Source organism: Hemiscyllium ocellatum, chromosome 34 (assembly GCF_020745735.1).
Source record: "Hemiscyllium ocellatum isolate sHemOce1 chromosome 34, sHemOce1.pat.X.cur, whole genome shotgun sequence".
Classification (NCBI taxonomy): Eukaryota; Metazoa; Chordata; class Chondrichthyes; order Orectolobiformes; family Hemiscylliidae; genus Hemiscyllium; species Hemiscyllium ocellatum.
The window spans coordinates 3,957,388-3,979,034 of NC_083434.1; the positions used below are offsets into that span (position 1 = coordinate 3,957,388).

The 21,647-nt window shown below is 40.6% G+C and overlaps 1 protein-coding gene across 1 annotated transcript in view; it reads left to right on the top strand.

Annotated features, from left to right (window-relative positions):
* Positions 1–21,647, top strand: part of nedd9 (neural precursor cell expressed, developmentally down-regulated 9) — a 53,968-nt gene that overhangs the window by 20,922 nt on the left and 11,399 nt on the right. The window contains exon 2 of the mRNA XM_060850023.1: positions 7,430–7,900. Within this exon, the coding sequence (XP_060706006.1) occupies positions 7,430–7,900 (471 nt within the window). The remainder of the gene's footprint in view (positions 1–7,429; positions 7,901–21,647) is intronic.

Genomic DNA, 21,647 nt, shown 5'->3' on the forward strand with positions numbered 1-21,647 from the left:
GCCCTGTCCCCTTGACCCATTCCATCTATCCATCTTCCTTCCTATCTATCCGCTCCACCTTCCCCTCCGACCTATCACCTTTACCCCTTCCTCCATCCAGCTATTGCACTCTCAAGTACCTCTTTTCCCAGCCCCACCCCCCCTCCCATTTATCCCTCCACCCCCGAGGCTCCCAGCATCATTTCTGATGAAGGATTTTTGCTCAAAACGTCGATTTTCCTGCTCCTCGGATGCTGCCTGACCTACTGTGTGTTTCCAGCACCATTCTAATCTTAACTCTAATCTCCCAGCATCTGCAGTCCTCACTTTCATCTAATCCTGCCGGAGTGTCAGCTTTGATTTTCATGCTTAATCCTGGAGTGGGACTTAAACTGGGACTTCAAAAGCGACACAGCTACCATCTGAGCTATCTAAAAGTGACATATACGGGATTGCTTTCAGTGTGGGCAAGACCATCAAACTATAAAGAGCCAAAAGGACGTGCTTAATTGTGAGTTTTCTACATATGGTATCCGAAAATGTAGGACATACATGAGCCAGTCTTTTTGCTTTGACCCTCCTCTGACTATTTTGCTTGTCTCAAAAATTGTTAATGCAGATCTTTCCGGAAGTACTCTGTTGGAATTAGCTTATTATTGGATTCTTACCTTTTTACCTTTTTCAGTTTTAAAAAAAAACCTTCTTACCAGCTTAATATTCTAAAACAACCACCATACTCAATAATTGACATTGCCCTTATCTGACTGTTTCAGTGCATCTGTCAGTGATCTCTCTAATCATTGCACGTGTGGTTGAAAGAATTGAATGTTTGTAGATGCTATACACCACCGCAGTTTATCAAAGGTCTGCAACCTAAAGCCATATGGGAAAGGAAACCACCATTTCACATAATATTTTAACATCTATTTTAACAGCCATATAGGTTGATGGACTTGCCCACACTGAATGCAGTCCTGTATATGTCACATTTAGATAGCTCAGATGGTAGCTCTGTTGCCTTTGAATCATTTCGTCCAAGTTTAAAACCAACTCCAGGATTAAGCATGAAAATGAAAGCTGACACTCCTGAGGGATTGTTGCACTGCAGATTAAGCCATCCAAAGGTAGGCCATCAATGTGTCAGAACATATTGTAGTTCAGCAGAAACTTAACATTCAAATTCCAACTTCTCTGCTCAAGCTGCAACCTGATGGCTGGCTGTGATCTGTGACCCAGTCCATCACCAGGATTGCCAACTGAAACAGTATCCATCCCCATCCTACGGGGATCACATTCGAATTTACTGCATCCCACACCAGTGGGATTTGCAGGCCATGCCAGCTCTTTGAAGAGCATCAAACATCCAACAGTATAGCACAGGAGCAGATACTTTGGCGCACCATATCTGTGCTGACCAAGGTACCATTCTAAATTTATCCTATCTGCCTGCATAAAGGTCCATATCTCTCTTATCCTTAACTGTTGAAGTGTCAATCTCAATGCCTGTTAAACATTGCTATCATCTCTGCTCCTGCCACCTTCCCTGGCAGCAGAGTCCCGTTGACCTTCCTTTCCTCTGTGGACCTGCAAATATTTTTGTCTTCCAATTCCCTTTTTGAAAACCTTGGTTGAATTTGTTCTCTTCTACACATTCTAGATCCTAACCGTTCACTGCATGAAAATGTATTCCTCTTGCCTGTAAAATTCATAGAAATCCCCCTGCCCATATATACTGATGACTCTCATTTTTCCTAACATCAGAACCTCCACACAAATGGTAAAATCCTGCCCAGAAAATTTTAAACTTCACTGAAATGATTTTGTTGAGACTTTTTAAGTCTAGTAGAGTTTAAGTAAACTTCAGCTTGAACTCCAGTTGACAATATTTTCAGTGACTGTATGATACCCCCATTTTTGTCACTGACCTCTGCTTCCTGTAGAAGAATCTTTCCACAGGCATAATACAATCTCACAGGTTTTCCTCCAAAGGGCTACATTGACCCAGTGCCAACTGCAAACATCCTTCTCTAATCATTAAGATTACAGTTCCCTATGTAACATTTGGTAAATATATCCTGTAGAATTCAGGGATTAGATTACTTTTCAAAGCTTTGAAAAATCTGGATGACATCTTAGTCAACTGACAGCACTGTGTAGAATCTTTGGCTATAGCCATAAGCATAATCTGTCCCACCGATCAATCTAGGCAAAGAATTTCAAGTAATATTTACCTGCGAATCGCTAGTTCTTTCTCAGCCAAATGCACAGGATGCCATAATTCCCCAGTGACAGAACTGTCATCCAATATCTTTTATGTTAATCCCTATTTTAATGTTGAGAGTGTTTTGAATTAATTTCTCACAGTAATATCTAATTAGTCTGTTCTGCACTGCAAGCTTCTTTGATCAACAACAATGAAAACATTTTCCATGACATTATTTCTACCAATATTTGCATGAACAGTATGGTCCTACTGCAGACAGAGGTGATCCAAAATGTCCATATTATTGGAGAGCCATAATTACAGTTTTTATTCATGCTATTTGGTGGGCGGCACGGTGGCACAGTGGTTAGCACTGCTGTCTCACAGCGCCTGAGACCCGGGTTCAATTCTCGACTGTGTGGAGTTTGCACGTTCTCCCCGTGTCTGCGTGGGTTTCCTCCGGTTTCCTCCCACAGTCCAAAGATGTGCGGGTGAATTGGCCATGCTAAATTGCCCGTAGTGTTAGGTAAGGGGTAAATGTAGGGGTATGGGTGGGTTGCGCTTGGGTGGGTCGGTGTGGACTTGTTGGGCCGAAGGGCCTGTTTCCACACTGTAAGTAATCTAATCTTACTATGTATGCGCATTCAGTTTGGTTTGTCAGAAGCTAGCGGTGCCACTAAACACATTTACCATTGACTTGTAGGCCCGTTTTTAAATTAATTGTGACTTAGTCAAAAAAATTGAACACATCGGACCAGATTAGCCAACGACAAGGAGCAAACAGTACGCATGCATGTGCCTGTACTTATTAAAGTACCTCATTGATTCTATATTTTCTTTTTGCAGAAATTCTTCCATAGCCACATTATGTTCCAATCATATCAACAACCTTTGTAGCTTGAGACCATAAGGTACAAGAACAGAAATAGGCCATTCAGCCCATTAAATCTATTGTCATTGAATTAGATCATGGCTGATCTGATAATTCTCAAATCCACTTTCCTCCCTTTTCCATAAAGTTTGACTGTCTTACTGACCTGAAAAAAATCCGATCTCAGCTTTGATTATACTCAATGACCTTGTCAGCCCTATGTGGTAAAGATTCACCACCCTCTGAGAGAAAAAAAATTCTCCTCATCTCCTCCTTAAGTGAGTGATCCCTTATTCTGAGATTTTTGCTGTCTTGTCCTAGACTCTTCAATAAGGAGAAACAATTTATCTACATCTACCCTATGAGGCCTCCTTAGAATCAAGGTCTCTTTGCATTCTTCTAAATTCTAATGAAGACAGGCCCAACCTACTCAACTTAGCTCATTTATTCCTGATGAAGGGCTTTTGCCCGAAACGTCGATTTTGCTGCTCCTCGGATGCTGCCTGAACTGCTGTGCTCTTCCAGCACCACTAATCCAGAATCTGGTTTTCAGCATCTGCAGTCATTGTTTTTACCTCATAATACAGTCTGGCCACACTCATGCCAGTGTAGTAAACCTTCTGTCTCTCTGTTGTCAGTCCTGTATATCTTTGCTTAATAAGGGGTGCAAAACTGTTCACTGCATTCCAGCTGTGGTCTGACTAGCTTTACAAAACTTCCTATTTTCATACACCATTCCCTTTGAAATAAAGGCCTTGATGTAGATTTAAATATTAGGGTTTAAATTTAAAACTGCATGTTACCATGGTGACACACGTCCAGTAATGCACAGTCATAACATTTGGCTCTATTGTGACAGAAATTGTCATATCATTGTGAAAAGTTTGGATTTAAAATTATATTTTGTACTGTCTGTTCTTTGCCCACAGCTGTAATACTTGAGGCTAGCAAATTCATAGTCAAGCATGGAATGTTAATACAGTAGTTGTCCTTCACAAATGTATGTAACTCAAAATGTTATCAAATTACATTCCACTTTTGCACATGGATGCAAGAGCTGCTCTGTCTTACTGGTGATATGGTGATCAGATTCCCTTGTGAATTTTCCTGGGAATTAATTTTACTTCACATGTTGAACTCACAGTTTGCACATAACTGAAGAAATTTACCACTGGTAAACCCAAGGTTGCCTCATTCAGCAGTGTAATTGAATAAAATGTATTTTTAATATGCAAGCATTTTAAAAATAATATCCCATAATCTGAAAAATATTAAGGTTAATTTTCCTGGCCTGGTCCTGGATGGCATCTAAGAGGTCAGACAAGTGGAGTGGAAAAGGTAATGTTGATCCTTTTCTCCTTGATAACACGTCTGTCAAACTACTCGTTTCTGGTCCTGACTACAACAGAATTGGGTGCAACAAGTAAACCTCTTCAATTCAGATTTTCTTACATTGCACTGGGTGTGGTTCAGCAGTAAATGGAAATTTTCTTGTGCTGCCCTATCTGGTGTAAAGGGACTGGATAGTATTGTCAAGATACTATTGGCTCTTTGAATGTAGGCTGTTTTGTTGCCAACACTTGCATAGAATTGGGTTTGTACTTTGCACTTGGTTATGGAGGCGTTATGTTGTGCTCTGCCACTCCTTCACTTGTGCAATATGTCTCATTTGGAACCAGACAAGAGCAAACAACTAAATGATGTGGTTATTCATGTTGTCCTTCCCTGAGCCATTGACGACTGTTTCCTGACCATAGAGTAGGCATTTTCCCTCATGACTATTGCCGTCTCATCATTCTTCATACCACATTGTTTTCCCCGTTCTTCCACCCACTTCTTATCCCCTGCCAAGTTCCTATAGATTGAGTTCATGGATTCTTCCACCTCAGAAATGGTACAGCTGAAAAATGCCTCTGTAGTGTCTATATTCTTTCTATCTTCACTGTGACAGTCAGTCCGCATTTGTGTGTCTATATGGCGCCTTTTTAACAATAATTAGGACAGAGAGCATGTTTAGCTGAGAGCTTTGGGTCCCAACATTTCAGATACACCCTGTAATAGTTATTCCGGGGAAACTCTGAAAGGCAGAATAGCCGTATTTTTTATCTGCTCTGCTCTCTGGTTAAGTCGCTTTTAAGTTATTCCAATTAAAGCTTCACACAGCACATTCTGATGGTTTATAGTGCCTGTGTATACCCTTGTAACAGCAGCTCCAGTTTTATCAAAAAGGTGTCGTGTCCCCCTGTTACCTGATCAAAATGATCAAAACACGGGGGCTTGGATTTCACACTCTCACTGAAGGAGGGTTGAAATACACTGAGGAGAAAGTGAGGTCTGCGGATGCTGGAGATCAGAGCTGAAAATGTGTTGCTGGAAAAGCGCAACAGGTCAGGCAGCATCCAAGGAACAGGAAATTCGACGTTTCGGGCATAAGCCCTTCATCAGGAAATACACTGACCTCATTCCAATTTCCTGCCTTGGACTCAATTATTTATGCATGTAGCAAGGGTGGAACAAGAAGTGTAGTCATTGTTGTAATGCAGCAACCAATCAGTGTACAAGTTCACAAAAGCCCTAGTAATGACAATGTAATCTGTTTTAATAATGTTGATTGGCATTGATCATGGAACACACTGAGCACTCCACTTCTCTTTGAAAAAAATGTTTAATGAAGGTATTTTTAATCTGAGTTCAGAGATGTAATGGTACACCTCTGGAGTAGGTAGGACCTGAGACTCAGGCATTCTGGTTCGGAGGTAGGGGTAATACCATTGCACCAGAAGAGCCCTCCAGAGGGTTTAATAGATACACGGTGAGTTAATTGCAAAGCAGTGAGAAGGATTTGGTGATTGAGCATCCTGTCCAGTGAAGTCAGCAGTTGTCCCTTGTACACCTTGTGATGGCAGTTTCTCTACTTAGACCCTATGGTTTATTTGTTTGGGGTGAGCACTCTGTGAAATGCCAAAGCAGAATGTACTGAGAAGAAAGGCAGTGCAGCAAGTTGTCAGTGCATTTGGTGACTTTCACACTGGATAATGACAATGTTTTCAGCTTTCCAACTATCAATGTAATTGAATTGTAGAATTTAAGTGATAAAAGGCTAGTCTTCGTGAAAGAGAAATGAAGAGGGATCTGTTAGATCTGTAAATCCTTGTAATAGAACAATCTTCTAAAAAGAAGCAGTATTCTCTGTTGGTTCTTGATTTGCTGGCAAGTGCCTACTATCATCAGTAATACAACCAATGCCTCTTTATTCACAGTTGAATTTGAACCAAAATCGGACCAAATATTCCTCATTAATTCCATTTTGCTTCAGTTGCTGGGTAAGCTTTCTTAAGCAAGAATCGACTCGTGAGAAGTGGCAGCTTAATACTTTGAGCAGCCTAATGGCATTTTGTATGTATTTTAAATAATTTCATTTAGGAAAGAAATTTGAGATATTCACACTGCAAGTGTTCTCTGCTAAATTTATGGAGTACAAGTGCGGAGTTGGATTCAACACATCTGAGCTGATGAAAAGTGAATTTTCCTCTTGTTGGCATGCCAACTCTATGCCATTATATTGTTGGGTCACTCCCCAATTCCACACTTTAGGCTGCATTTACACTATAACTATAATGAAACCATTTCATGCTGAAGATGTGTTTGCTGTATAAGTGCCCCCTTCAGTTTGTTTGGACTTGTTAAACCTTCTGAAGGATCACAAGATCGAATCATATTTACTTAAACATTGCATTTGTAGAAACTAAGAGTATGGAATCGAGCTTCATCTGCAGATCTATTGGCCACATTTCAGCTTAATAGCTGGTTTGTAATGCAGAGTGATGTCAACTGCGTGGGTGTAATTGCCACACCAGCTGAGGTTAAACAAAGGACTTTCCTTCTCGACCTCTCCCCTGTCTCTCAGGAGAGAGCAGGACTTTGGTGAGTTTACTGCTCTTTCAGGCATAACAAATTGCTATATAATAGTCATTTCCTGTTTCTACCCACCCTACACTGTTTCTTTTAATCATAGTAAATCTGTACCCTATAATTGGCCCTCTTAGAGCAAGTGCTTCCATTGCTATCTGCCTGCTGTATCTACATTCTCTATCAAAAGTCCTGTTAATTTTGAAAATATTATTCCCACTTCCAATTTCAGTGGATCCAGCAAGAGGCTGCACCTGAAAAGCAACAAAGTTTTGACATGTAACAACATCATAGACAAATGGGGGACAAATAGTGCCCCTGTGAGCCAGCTGAGCGTAAAGGATCTGGAAGCATTATGTGACTCATTGTTTGGATACACACATCTCAGACTTTTATACATATGGCAATTTTTCATGTCTTCCTTGACTCTGTCCCTAACTACTTTATTTCTCCCTTTTTCTTTCTAGAATCTTATGGCCAAAGCTTTATATGACAATGCACCAGAATCTCCAGAGGAGCTATCTTTTCGTAAAGGAGATATCCTGATGGTGATTGAACAGAACACTGGTGGGTTAGAAGGATGGTGGCTTTGTTCACTGCATGGACGACAAGGCATTGCCCCTGGCAACCGTCTCAAACTTCTTGTGGGGCCTATCTATGACAGCTCCACAAGTGAGCCATCTTCCTCTATAGCAACACAGCAGTCACTGCAGCAAGGCATCTATCAAGTTCCACCAAGCATGCATGGCCATTCCAGCTGTGGAAGTTCTTTTCGAGATCCTATCTACCAAGTACCCCCTTCTCAACTGAGTCAGAATGTATATCAGGTGCCTCCCAGTGCGTCAGGCCAAGGTGCACAAGGCCATGAGATCTATCAGGTTCCACCATCTGTACACAGGAGCCCTTGGGGTGCTGACAGTGCCCCTCTTACAAGCAAGGTAGGTTTCTCCTATTCATTTTGTGTATTATTTTAATGTATCAGATTCCCAGCTTTGTCTATTTCTGTGCAAGCTCAGGGAAACATGAAATTTTATTTCTGGTTTCTACACTGACAAACACTGCCCAGTATGTCACATTGTATTGTTGGCTTCATTGTCATTTCGGACCAGATTTTTCCTGCCTCTCTGCAGAAGACATTGATACATTTTTCAACTTGCCAACCAGGTGCAAAATGAGCAGTAATATTTGTTTATTCTTTACAAAAGCTGCCATATTTTCATTTTCATTTCAAGCTGGAAACCTACCCCATTGGACAACAGGATCACTACCAGAGTGCACCAACATCGGTGTCAGAAAACCATTGAAGTGCAGAGAATTATACAGTTAAAGTTAATCCTGTCCTTGTCCATTGATAGTATTAAACTTAAGTTTTGGAAGGGGTCCCTGAGCAGCTTCCTGAACCAGCAGGGTATAACCGCTAGTTGGTGAATGCTGAAAGTCACTCCGCAGGTCATGCTGCGACTGTACAGGACATTGGTTAGGCCACTTTTGGAATATTACATGCAGTTCTGGTCTCCTTCCTATCGAAAGGATGTTGTGAAACTTGAAAGGGTTCAGAAAAAGTTTACAAGGATGTTGCCAGGCTTGGAGGATTTGAGCTAAAGGGAGAGGTTGAATAGGCTGGGGGCGTTTTCCCTGGAGCATCAGTAGGCTGAGGGGTGACGTTATATAGGTTTATAAAATCATGAGGGGCATGGATACGATAAACAGACAAGTCTTTTCCCTAGGGTGGGGGAGTCCAGAACTAGAGGGCATAGGTTTAGGGTGAGAGGGGAAAGTTATAAAAGAGACCTAAGGGGCAACTTTTTCACGCAGAGGGTGGTACCTGTATGGAATGAGCTGCCAGAGGAAGTGGTGGAGGCTAGTACAATTGCAATATTTAAAAGGCACCTGGATGGGTATATGAATAGGAAGGGTTTGGAGGGATATGGGCCAGGTGCTGGCTGGTAGAACTGTATCGGGTTGGGATATCTGGTCGGCATGGAGAAGCTGAACCAAAGGATCTGTTTCTATGCTGTACACCTCTATGACACACAAACCCACAGGTAATGAACAAGAATGCAGTTTACTGGTCTAACGATCAGTGATTTTGTGATTTGTATTAATGATAAACCAGAGATTTTATTAAAAGGCAGTGCACACAGTGGTCTTAAAATAAAATTTGGATGATCAGCTCCTTGCCTACATCTGCCAAGGCTACAAATTTACCAGTGTAGAGAAGTACAACCCATGTTAATGTACAAGTAATCCGCAACTTTTTGGGGCTTTGTTTACTTATGACCCAGAATAATGATGGATACAGTACCAAAGACAATAGAGGAATGAGATTATAACATCTTATATGGAAGGAAGCTAATCAGCACAATTTAGATGGATGACTGACTGGCTTGTTTCTGTGCTGTAATATTCTACTCTTATGTTCATTTGAAAATGTCTTATGTCTGAATATTGTAAACATTTTATTATTAATAGCAAAATATTGCAGATGTCGGAAAACTGAATTTGTTTTTCTTTTATATTTAAGTACTTACTAGATCAGAAGCAAAGTTTATGATACATCTCTGGTGTACTTAAAAGGTCTTAACTGCAGAACAAGCTTCCTGTCAGCATCTTAGTTCCTTCCTGCTACAGTTCAAGTGCCACATTTCAGCCATCACCTTTAATTATTCAAAAACAGCACATTCGGACTAAATGTGTAAATCACAATTGATGAAGGAAATTAGATAAATCAATGGTCTTAATATTGCTCTGTGAACATGACATAAAACCTCATTATTATAATAATGATTCACTGTAAACAACATCACAGTAAATCAAAAAATAGATTAATCTGTGTATATATACTGTTACTGTCCCTTTACTGATTCTAAAGCTGTTTAGTGGTGCTCTTACCTCCCTTTTAAAAACTGCACATTGTTTGGAAATAACCACAATGAACTTGCTATTATGGATGAACATTCTATGAAAGATGAGATAGCCTTGCATTGAAGACGAATCCTAATAGTTATAACCTTCTAGAGGAGTACTACTGGCAACATGGAGACATTCAGAGTCATAGACCTCCACCCTCTGTGTTCTGCCTTTGAGTCAGTTCTGTATCCAAATGGCTAGTTCTCCCTGTATCCTATGTGATCTAACCTTGCTAACCAGTCTCCCATGGACTGATGTTTACGATGAATTTTGTGTATTGAACTTGGAATATAATGCAACAAAATCTCCAAAGGAAGTAGTTTGGTACAAACCCCCAGTAACAGTAAGCTGTATAGTCAGCTCTGGGACATTGTTGAGCTACCTGCCTGCAAACCAATCTCAGCCTTAACCTCCGAAGAGAGATAGAGGTAGACACCAGGAGAACTTTGAGTTGTGTGATGGCATTTTCTGGTATGTATCGGAACAGAGTTTATAATTTTACATTACCTCTGGAAAATATCACCTCTGACAGTCTAAGCCATTCTCAGTGATATACTGAAATAGCAGTCGTAATTAAATACTCTTATATTCTGAAAGTTTGAAGATACAGTCTTCAGATGCAATAGTGCTATCACTGAGCCAAACTAACACTTAAGATAGATATAAATCGGATTTATTTCAAAGCCAAGATTCAGTGAACAAACAATATGTAAATTGGACCACCCAGTCTGTTTTACACTTAGTAATTCTATTTACTGTAAATTTTCTGTTTTTAGCATTTTACAGGAGTGCTGCTGAATCGTATTCAAATCTTTATTTACAGTGAAATGCTTCTGGCATTTCGAGTGCAGTTCTGTAAATGGCTTCACAGCTGTTATTTTTCTGGAGCTGTCTGGCTCGCTATAGGCAAACGCTGGGATGTTCTGTAACGAAAAGCAGCAGAGTTTGGGTGTGGAGGATAGAGACTGACAACACAAACATCGTGCCATAGCATGTATGTTTTGAGTTACATTGGGCAAAAGAAATTTGACCAATTTGCTGTACAGAAGAGAAAAATAATTTTAACTGCCTATTAAAGTCATGGCATGATTTTTGTATTGAAGCTCAGCAGACAGCAAAAAGACTGATCAGGAAATGCTTGGCTGGAAAGCAGCAGTTTCCATTTTCATTACAGTTTATATTGGCAGAAAGGTCAGACATTTCCCTTTCAGGGCCCACCTCTACTTTTCAATTTATCCCCGAGAGCCCCTTGTTGATAACTAGTATAAACACCTACTGTAGCTGAGCTGGAGGGTCTAACACCTTCCAGTTAGCAAGCAGGTATAGAAGGCTGAACCTCCTATCCAGGCAGACTTCAGTGCTTGCTTTCAGTTTAAGACTGTCGTAATTTTTAATTGCCATAAATTCTGTCATGTATTGCTTTTGTTCCATAAAACCCCCTCACCCCACAATCTCTCTCTGTTTTTGAATAAAAACTACCTGAAATTGAAAACTTTTTTAAAAAAACTTCTGATACATTGTAAACACCGTCCTGATAATAGCCTCGTCTACTGGGGCCACATGATGAGAAACCTCACACACCCATCAATGCTACATTGTGGCTACATGTAGTTTGCTGTGCTCTCCCAATGGATAAAGTTTTATATAATCAGAAAATAATCAATCTCGCAGTAATAAGTTGGTGAGAGAAAGGTCTAAGAAAAATATTAAGTTGCTAACACAGTGTCAGCTGTGACTTGATCACAACCATTCTTGCCTTTCAAGTTCTAGAACTTTAACCCAAAATTAAACTGGTATGCTGGTGTCATACTGCAAGAGAATTAAGGTCTGTCTTTCAGCTGAGATACTAAACCAAGATGTTACTTGTCCTCTCAGGTCTTTGAAGACTCCATGGCTATATTTTGACAGTGTCTTGGCCAGCAATTATTCCTCAAATAATATCTAAAAATGTGCAGGTTGATCTTTTAACAGAATTACTGTTGGTGGAATCATGACTGTGTGCAAATTGGCTGATGTGTTGCTACATTGTAAATAGACAGTAGTGAGCTAACCTCAGCTATGGGAAGAGTCAAAGATTCACACATCTTCACTGACCCAAAGTCACAGATGAAAGGAAATAAAATTCAATCTTTTCTGGCAAGAGATGCAAAATCCTGAAAGGAGATCTTCTGATTGTTTCCTTGATTCTTAGTTATATGCAACGATCCTGGATTCCCCCAGCAGTGAATTTAGATTTGGAGATAGCCCATGGAATAAGCTTGAAAACCCTAAAAGTATAGAGTGCTTGAAATACTGAGGCTGTGAAAGGTAATATACAAGTACAGTCTTTCTTTCCTATATTAGCTGTTATTAAGGAACGTTTGAAAAGTTGGGCAGAATTTAACAGAGATAGGGGTGGTAGATAACTGCCCCACTCTTCGGAAGGAGAGTCAATGATGAGCCCATGACGTGCCTGTCCCAAAGCGATAATGTGTTGTAGATGGGCTTAATTAGCAGAGTGTGACTTCCACCCTTAAGTAGGAAATGTTCTAACCTCCTGGATCAGATGAGCCAGCAGCTCCAGAAAACCAGAACTCAGTACTGGACATTGCCAGGATCGCAGACATGCCCATGGAAAGGTTCCAATGGATCGCAGTCCAGGAACTCCTGCAAATATGGAGCTTTGACCAGGAGGAATTGTCCCTCCTTAGGAAGGCTGGGTTTTAACATTCCATGCTCGGAGAAGAAAAAGAGGATATTATCTTCGATGGTTTGCCCTTAGTATGCACAGAGGTCTCTGCAAAGATAGAACTCCCTTTTCATCCTGCACTTATTTCCATCCTTGATCCCAAGGAAGGCCAACCATGGCCACAAGTGCCTGAGAGCTGCATCATACTGGCAGGCCTTCCCAGAGCAGGCAGTGTAGGTCTCTATGTGACTTGCGAGGAAAAAGTTCCTGATGAAGGACTTATGCCTGAAACGTCGAATTTCCTGTTCCTTGGATGCTGCCTGACCTGCTGCGCTTTTCCAGCAACACATCTTCAGCTCTACATGACTTGCAACCAGTAGGTAAAACCCTCAGAGCCTCCATTTAAAAAGTACCCCTCATTTTGTGTAGAATCAGAACAAGAGTTTTGGAAAGGGGGTGTAATGGGTGCTTTGCAAATGTATGTGATTGCTGCAGTCAAATTTCTTCTTGCTGCTCACTTCACAATCAATGCTGGATTCAGTAAATGTTGAGACATCCCTGTGTGAAGGGTTTTGAGGTGGGTTGTGAGGGCAAGGTGTCGGAACCAGGAGAAGGGGTATGGAGTGGGCATTGCAATGTTAGAAAATCATTGCTAGCAAAAGTCTTTGTCTATTTACCCTTTCCATGCCCCTCATAATTTTGTAAATCTCTATAAGGTCACCCCTCAGCCTCCGATGCTCCAGGGAAAACAGCCCCAGCCTGTTCAGCCTCTCCCTAGAGTTCAAATCCTCCAACCCTGGCAATATCCTTGTAAATCTTTTCTGAACCCTTTCAAGTTTCAAAACATCTTTCCGATAGGAAGGAGACCAGAATTGCACGCAATATTCCAACAGTGGCCTAACCAATGTCCTATACAGCACAACATGACCTCCCAACTCATGTACTCAATACTCTGACAATTAAAAGGAAAGCATACCAAACGCCGCCTTCATTGTCATTTCTACCTGCGACTCCACTTTCAAGAAGTTATGAACCTACTTGGTTTATGTCATACTTTAAAGCAATTTAAAAAATTAAAAATTCACCGTGAATAAAGATTTGAATGAACTGAGCAGGAGTAACATTAGCTTCTGGGAATTGTTCCTCCAGTGTGGAAATTTGTAAGTGTACATGGAATTATTACCACCTGTATTAATTTAATCTTGAGCAAACAACATTAACAATCATGTATTAGAATGTAGGTAGAGTAGTAACAATTAGTCAAAGCCCAACTACATGACAACAATCATTACATATAGGTATCTACATATTTTACATATGTCTGATATTTCAAAGATGTGATGAATGTATGGTACTTTTAACTTATTAATAATGTGAAGGTAAATTCAGTGCTTCTGATCATGACAGGAAACATGTGTGTCAGTACTGTAGCACTAATTACCTGACCTATACTCTGCAGCACAATATATTTAAGTTAACTGTAATCAACATTTCTAACAAATTAGAGGTTAGGCAGGTAATTTATTTAAGCGCATGGCCGCTTTAAAAAATGATTATGCATCCATATATGCACACTAACTTAAAGGGGCCAATTTATGTGCAGAACGTGTACTTCCAGGTTGTCACGCAGCTGCCTAACGTACTGGGAGCTGTACCCATAATTATTCTCCAGCAGGAAAGCAGCTGACCCAGATCCTCCTCTTCAGTTCTCTGCTTGAAGGTAAGTCTGACCCACAGCATCACAACTTCCAAAAGTATGACAAGAAATCCATCCCATCCTGAATGGGAATTGGACTCCATACAGTTGGCACCCGATCTGATCCACACTAACCATCCAGACAACTCGGGTAACCAGCTTCTCCAAGGAGCCTTAGGTTGCTATGGGCAACATTGACTTTTACTTGCATGTCATAGCCTCGAGTTGTGGATAGTAATGGTAGTGTTGGTGGACATCGTTTCCTATAAAAAAGCAGACATCTGTAATCTGTATTTTGGTATTGTCTTTCTTCACAAAACCTCCTTTATCAAAGAAAAGCTTCATAATACCAATTTGAAGTTTACATTGTTACTAAAGTTTCATCTGAGAAAGACATGAGCTGGAAATTGCGCATAGCCAGAATCAAACAAGCACAGTTTCAAACAAACTGCTGTCCAGCCATATTCGTGTTTGGTTCCTAACCACTTCATTGATTTACAAGTAGCTAATAGATCAGCCTCCGAATAAAAACTGATGGGAGATTTAAAACGTATATGAAGGATTTCAAACTGTGCATTTACTGTGACAAATTAATGACTACAGCCTTCATGATCACAAGGCTTAAAGCTCTCTCAATGTCTGGCAGTTACAAAGAATGGCCAAACTTCTCGGAAAAACATACAGAGGGTGTATAATTATCCCAGTCATTAATTGAAGGGTTGTTGCTAAACTATGTGCTGCTCAACAAGTTGGGACATTCCAGGAAAAGTGAATGCTGTGGTCTGTTGTATTGTACACTAATCCAATCCTAAACTGAACATTATTGTTAACACACTGTTAGAAGATGATTTTTAGTGGAATGCAATAAAAGTGTGGTTAAATAGCGGTAAACCAAAATATATTAATAGTCACTGCATTCTGAAAGCAATTATAAATCAATCTCATCAAGAAGTCTGTGATATGCTAATGTGATGGGGGCAGCATAAATTGTTATAAATTACTTGTTACTTATAAATTGTTACCTAGGATGATTTTCAATGAAAATTGAGATAATTCAGTCTTATCGTTAAATATTGGGGAGAAATGTACAAAAATTTTTAAAAATTTCCCATCACAGACTTCTCAAAATGCCGGAACATCTGTGGTATGACTTTGGTTTTGACTTCCTGTTTATACCGAGTTGCCAGATGTCAAGGGTGGTGCCTGAGTAAAAGAATTACAGAAATAAAGCGTTAATCTTTAAAAATGAGAGTTTGCTGCACTTCCGCACAACACAACTGAAGTACGCAAAGTTTAAGAAATCATTCTGTCAAATATACACAGTGATCCAAGATGTTAGAAATGTATTGTTTACCAGACATGGTTGAATTAGCAAATCCCCTTGTTTATTCTGTTGTTGCTTCAAAGCCTTTAAATTGCTTAGTATCTTTCACTTCAGATTTTCTTTATATGCCCTTTCATTCAGACGAGAGAGGCACAGCCAGAGAACAAAATGCACAAAATAAAAACTACTAACAACAAAATGTTGCGATTACAAAAAACTGTGGGAGAATGATTGTGCCCTCCCTGTCACCTCTCAGCTCCAGGCCAATTAAGTCCCTAGAGGGAGGTCCACTTGATGCCTCATCATCTCTGACATGAACACAGTGGCACGAGGTGTTTGTCGTAGAGAGAGAGAGAGAGAGCACAATGAACAACCCCATACCATGCTGCTGTTAACGCTTTAAGAAACTAATGTCAAAACAGCATTGATGTGAAATTGTGTGAATAAGTGAAACTCACACTGGCAAATAGTAAACAAATCTCACAAATCGGCTGCTGTAATCAGTTTAACATCCTTTTATTCTTTTATTAAGTACAGGTAGCATTTCTAACTTACTTAGAGCATATAAGCCTATTCATTTTTACTACATTTACCAACTTAAAAGACAAAAGCACACCGGATAGACACTCTTAATCCTATCAGGAGTAGCAGCCAGCAAGTAGAACATGTTTTAACCCATCTCCCCTTGTCTTCCAGAACAGAAGCCCCTCAAACCTTTGTGTGCTATAGATAAAACAATTAACACCATAGGAATGGCATTTTAATGTATGTAAGAGCAGTGCGTAATGAGGCTAGTGTAAGATCTATATTGCGGGATTCTATTGCCGCCTTGAACTTGTGCTACTTGCGGTTGCTGAATACAAGAGTCACCGATTTTGGTCATTATTTGAGCACGAACCCACAGCCTGCTTCACCATTCAATCAAATCATGGCTGTACTGCTGGGTTCCAAATTCCTCAATCTCACCTAACCCTGATAACGTTTGATGAGCCTTTTCCTTGTTAGCTATACCCTCTCAGTTCTGGTAGCTTCCATGTAAAGCATTGTTCCAGTGTGTCTATGTGTTCTCCTTCTTTGTAAGGCACCATTTAGGTTCACCTGAACTGATTGACAAAAGGGGCATGAAACTGTGGATGTTCAAAATCAAGAATAAAACCAGAAACTCTGATGCAGAGGAGAAAGGTGAAACATGGAGGAGAAAGCGAGGACTGCAGATGCTGGAGATCAGAGCTGAAAATGTGTTGCTGGAAAAGCGCAGCAGGTCAGGCAGCATCCAAGGAGCAGGAGAATCGACGTTTCGGGCATGAGCCCTTCTTCCTGAAGAAGGGCTCACATCTGAAACATGCTCTAATCTGTTCTCTACGTTCTCTACACACATGCCAACTGCAGTATTGAGTATTTTCACCATTTTCTGTTTTAGTTTCAGAAAACTGAGACTTCAATATCTTAATAAAGAACTACATTTCAAAAATATTCAGTGTGTCCTCAAAACAACAGTTGGGGGATCTTTTGATGCAATGGATACTTCTTATAGAATCATCAAATCCCCACAGTATGAAAGTAGGCCATTCAGCCCATCACATCCACACTGCCTCTCCAAAGAGGATCCCATTCTCCCCTGTAGCCCTGCATTTCCCCACAGCTAATGCGCATAGCATGCATATGCCTGGACACTATGGGCAATTTAACATGGTCAGTCCACCTAACCCACACATCTTTGGACTGTGGGAGGAAACTAGAGCATCCAGAGGAAATCCACACAGATGTGGGGAGAATGTGCAAACTCCACACTGTAGGGATTCTATATATAAAAAAAAGTTGATAATGTACACTTCTCTATTTTAGCATTTATTTTAAAAGGAAATAAAACTAGTTTTCAAAAAATCTGTAACCAAATATACATCAGCAAAAAATCATTTACTATCCTTTTTCAGCTTTCTTGGGAATGCACTGCCCCTGGTTAATATTAATGAACAAGCTGAGTCTTGTGGCTCAGTTGCTGTAGGCGACACATTGATATTCCTGTTTCACCACAGCCACACTTCTGGCATGAGCTTCAGCAGAATCTGTCCCCAGCAGCCATGTCACAACAAGTTTCTGTTTTTAAAATCCGTGCACATCATCTGTGGATAAACCTCACCTCTGGCGTGGCTGAGTGTGGGGAGATTAAATCAGCTCTGGCTTTCAACACTCCTGCCAGGTGACTAAATAGATGAGCTCAGGCTGATCTACATAGGTGGTAATTACATCAACAACGTTCTTTTCAGCCCCTCAGTTGCTGCTTAAAGCTTTCCAACTTTTCCCAAGTATTATGGCAAACCAAAAGCTGGGTAAACAGATGAGGTAGACAGGAATAGGTAATTACAGTAATGGATTTGGATGAGAAAAGGTGGGAGCAGGTTTCAGTGAGCATAAATACTGACGTAGATCAATTCAGTTAAATAGTCTGTTACTGTTCCATTATCCTATGTAAATGTCATGGTCAGAGTTCTGTGTCAGCTAACTTTTTAAAAAAAAGTTTATAAATAAATGTGGCACGCTGGTAGTGTGCCGACCTCTGAGCAAGGAGGCCTGGAATTAAGTCCCACCTGCTCCAGTGGAGTGTCCTAACAAATCTGAATAGGCTGATTAAAATCATGAGAACACAAGCTGCTCACCAGGATTAACTTTTTCAAAGAGTCTAAGTAATTTACCTGTGTCCAAAATACTTATCCATCTGTTCTATTAGATTAGTTATGGTCCCCCCTGTTTTAGACCCTAAAATGGTCGCAATATTGTTAAATTTTAATGTCTCAATTCCTACCATGGAGTTCTTTGCTGCCACAGATGATGATGTTGGAGGTGGAACGGCCATGTTATCAAAGGAAATCGATACCTGATTTACGGGACTGGACATCAAGCAGGGGATATCTACTAGAGCCACTCCATATGCCTTTTCCTGACACCCCCGATCCACCTTTCCTGCGACCCTCAGCTCCAGAAACCCCCCTCCCTCGAAACCACTTGCTTTCCATCTTGATCTTTCTTACATTGTGGTGTCCTTCAGTCAGCTCTGTGACACTGCTGACTGCAAGAGATACTGGCTTCTAATTGGTTAGTAGCTGTCTTTGGATGGGACATCTGCAGCCTGGCCATGATTCCGGGCAATTGCTCACCAGTGGCATCACCAGTGCCTGATTGGCATTCAATTCAGTCGGCCTTACCTGGAAAAGCCAGTGTGGGCTTCTTGGTGGTTCTCCATGTTAAGTTCCAAGAAGGATCAGGAGGCCAAAGCGTTAAACAGGAGGAGCTTTATTATGGAGGGGTTTGCTCTATAGGCAGCAAGATTAGAGAGAGAGAGCTGTTTGTCCACCCAAAGCAGCCAATGCCACTATTATTACGGCATATAGCCAGACTCTTAAAGTGACAGTGCACCATTTTTACACAAATATACAGCACTCCAACTGGCTGACAAGACCCTATTGATTCAACAAATTGCTGCCCGCTGAGTGTGGAGCTCAAATCTACAACCAATAACGTCAACCACATAGAGCTCATAGAATCTGGTTAATCTGGTCCAATCAGACCTGGCTGACAGATTTAAACAGGAGTGTCAAATGTTCTGTTCACTCTGAGACCTGGCTCTGAGGGGGCCGAACCACTGTCAAGAGCTATGCACATGTAAACAAAGGGTGACGGGATACCAGCCGGTGGGGAGTTATTTCACCTGCAACCTTCTTACTCAAACTAGATCATTATTAACCATGTCAAACTTCCTTATCAGAAATGCAGGTTATATGTCATATATTTCAAATGACTTTTTAATTAACCATCAAGTTGGCAATTGATGACTGGAAGGAGGCATAGTGTATAAATGGCTGTAGGATTAGCTCAGAATAGTCATGATTTGGAGGTGCCGGTGTTGGACAGGGGTGGGCAGAGTTAAAAATCTCACAACACCATGTTGTGCTTCCAAATAAACCTGTTGGACTCTAACCTGGGATTGTGTGATTTTTAACTTAGCTCAGAATAGGATGGATATGAATGAAGTGTTTGAGCCTTCATTTGACAAGTTGAAAATTGAGTTGTTGAAAACCACAAGATTGGCAAAGGAAATAGTTAGTCTGAAGTCTATCTGGTACTGCAATAGCCAAATGTTTGACGAGCTGCTGGACTTCAGCTTGGGAGTAGGGTCTGGGAATCCTGTTTTAGCTTTTTTCCTTGGAGAAGCACCTGCTTCTGTCTGTAATTGGTGTAACAAGAAGCTGGGGTGAAAGGTCAACAGATCTGTGGATATCTGACTCCTGTTTATGGCCGTTGCCCCACGTTCTTTAGAAGTGCACAGAGAATCGAAGAGCAGAGTAAACTGATTTGTCTCGACAATACATCTTGCTTCTGTTCTCATATTTTCTTTCTCTTTCCCACATTTGGTGATTGGGGCTTACAGATTCCAGGTGGCTAAGGCACTTCCCATGCAGTGAGAATAGTTTCTGTTCCTTGTTTGTGTATTTGTTGTTTTCTTGACCATCACCTGTTTTGTGTATAGTGAGCACTGGTTATTATTCTTTCTTAATTATATGTCACAAGCGAATTAAAGTAAAGACCACAGTCAGCATTCTGATACTTCTAACCTTCTGACTGTTGTTATAGTATTTGCTGAACCAAAAATGCTCCCTAAACACAGGATAGAAGTTTGTCTAAATATTTATTCAGTTGATTGATATAAAAAGTACTGTTATTTAAAACCATTAATTCAGTTCAGATTAATTATAATGGTCTTCAGATCATTTCTCTTTGAAGTTTGCTTTCCTGCATGTGACTTGTCTCTGAGCCGGCCATAATCCCTTCACTTGGTTTTAAGTGAAAAATAACAGAAATTTAGCCAAACCAAAGCAATGTGAAACCATCAGGGCACCACCTTAAAAGGAAACTGCCCCATCTGCTAAATCAATATTGACTTTCCTGGGAAGGAGTTGGCTACTGGCAATTCCACCCCATCATTGTCAGTTTTTACATGTAGATTGGTAGCTTTAGCTGAATCTCTTTTTATAGGTCTCAGCTTCACATTCTGTCTATGCTCCACTGTTCTCATTGATCTGTCAGGACTCTTTTTTTCATAGTTTATTTATGTCTTGACTCTATTGGCCCTGTGCTGTGTAATTTGAAAAGGCTTTACTTTTTTGAAATGCATCAAAATAAATATTGTGCTTTGTAAGCACAATATGATTTTCCAGTCAATATATGAGGGAGATGTTTTGTATTTAATTTCATATATCCTTTCTATTTTTTTCCATCCGCTTTGCACTGGGGGTGAGTGGGAATGGCTGAGGGTATGCTGTTCTGAGCAGGCTGGCTCCCCCATCTGTTTCATACAGATGGCACCAATGAATAAGAAAACAATTTACTGTGGGGTGAAAAGTTTCCCCCAGCCAGATGGCTCAGACTGTGTCATCACTAGTTTGGGTCAGCATAACTTCCATTATTTGCCTGGAATCTGAATCCACCGCAACCACATAATGTCAAAGAAAAGTGTGTCTTGCCTGCTGAAAACAATATGGTCAACGGAATTACTATACTGTTGTACAGGGGACAGACCTAGCACTGGAGTAGTGGCCTGGGAGACTGAGTACAAACCCAGTGATAGACTGGGTGGCAGGGCACTGGGTGATGTGGCACAGACAAAGGTATTGCGATTTCATTTGAAAACAACAAATGCTGGGTCAGACAGCATCCATGGAGAGACAACAAGCTAATGTTTCAATTCTAGATGACTCTTCGTTAGAGATTTCAATTTAGCAATTTAGAGGTACTGTCTTCTATGACCACATCAGCCAGAAACTAGGTTGTGTCTGCAATGGTTATTATGCATTAGTTACTTAAACCCAGACAATGGCAGAAAATAAGTTGTTTCATCATGTTGGATTAGATTCACAGGGTGGTGTGCAATCCACTGTACCACCCAAACTCCTCAGTATTTGCTTTATAATTGCCACTCTGTTATTGGAGTTGGAGTAAATTGAGCCAATTCAAAGAAACTAAATGTAAAATTAGCCAAGCTGCTTTTGGAGAGCATAATCCTTTGTATCCAATGTACAATGATCACTATGA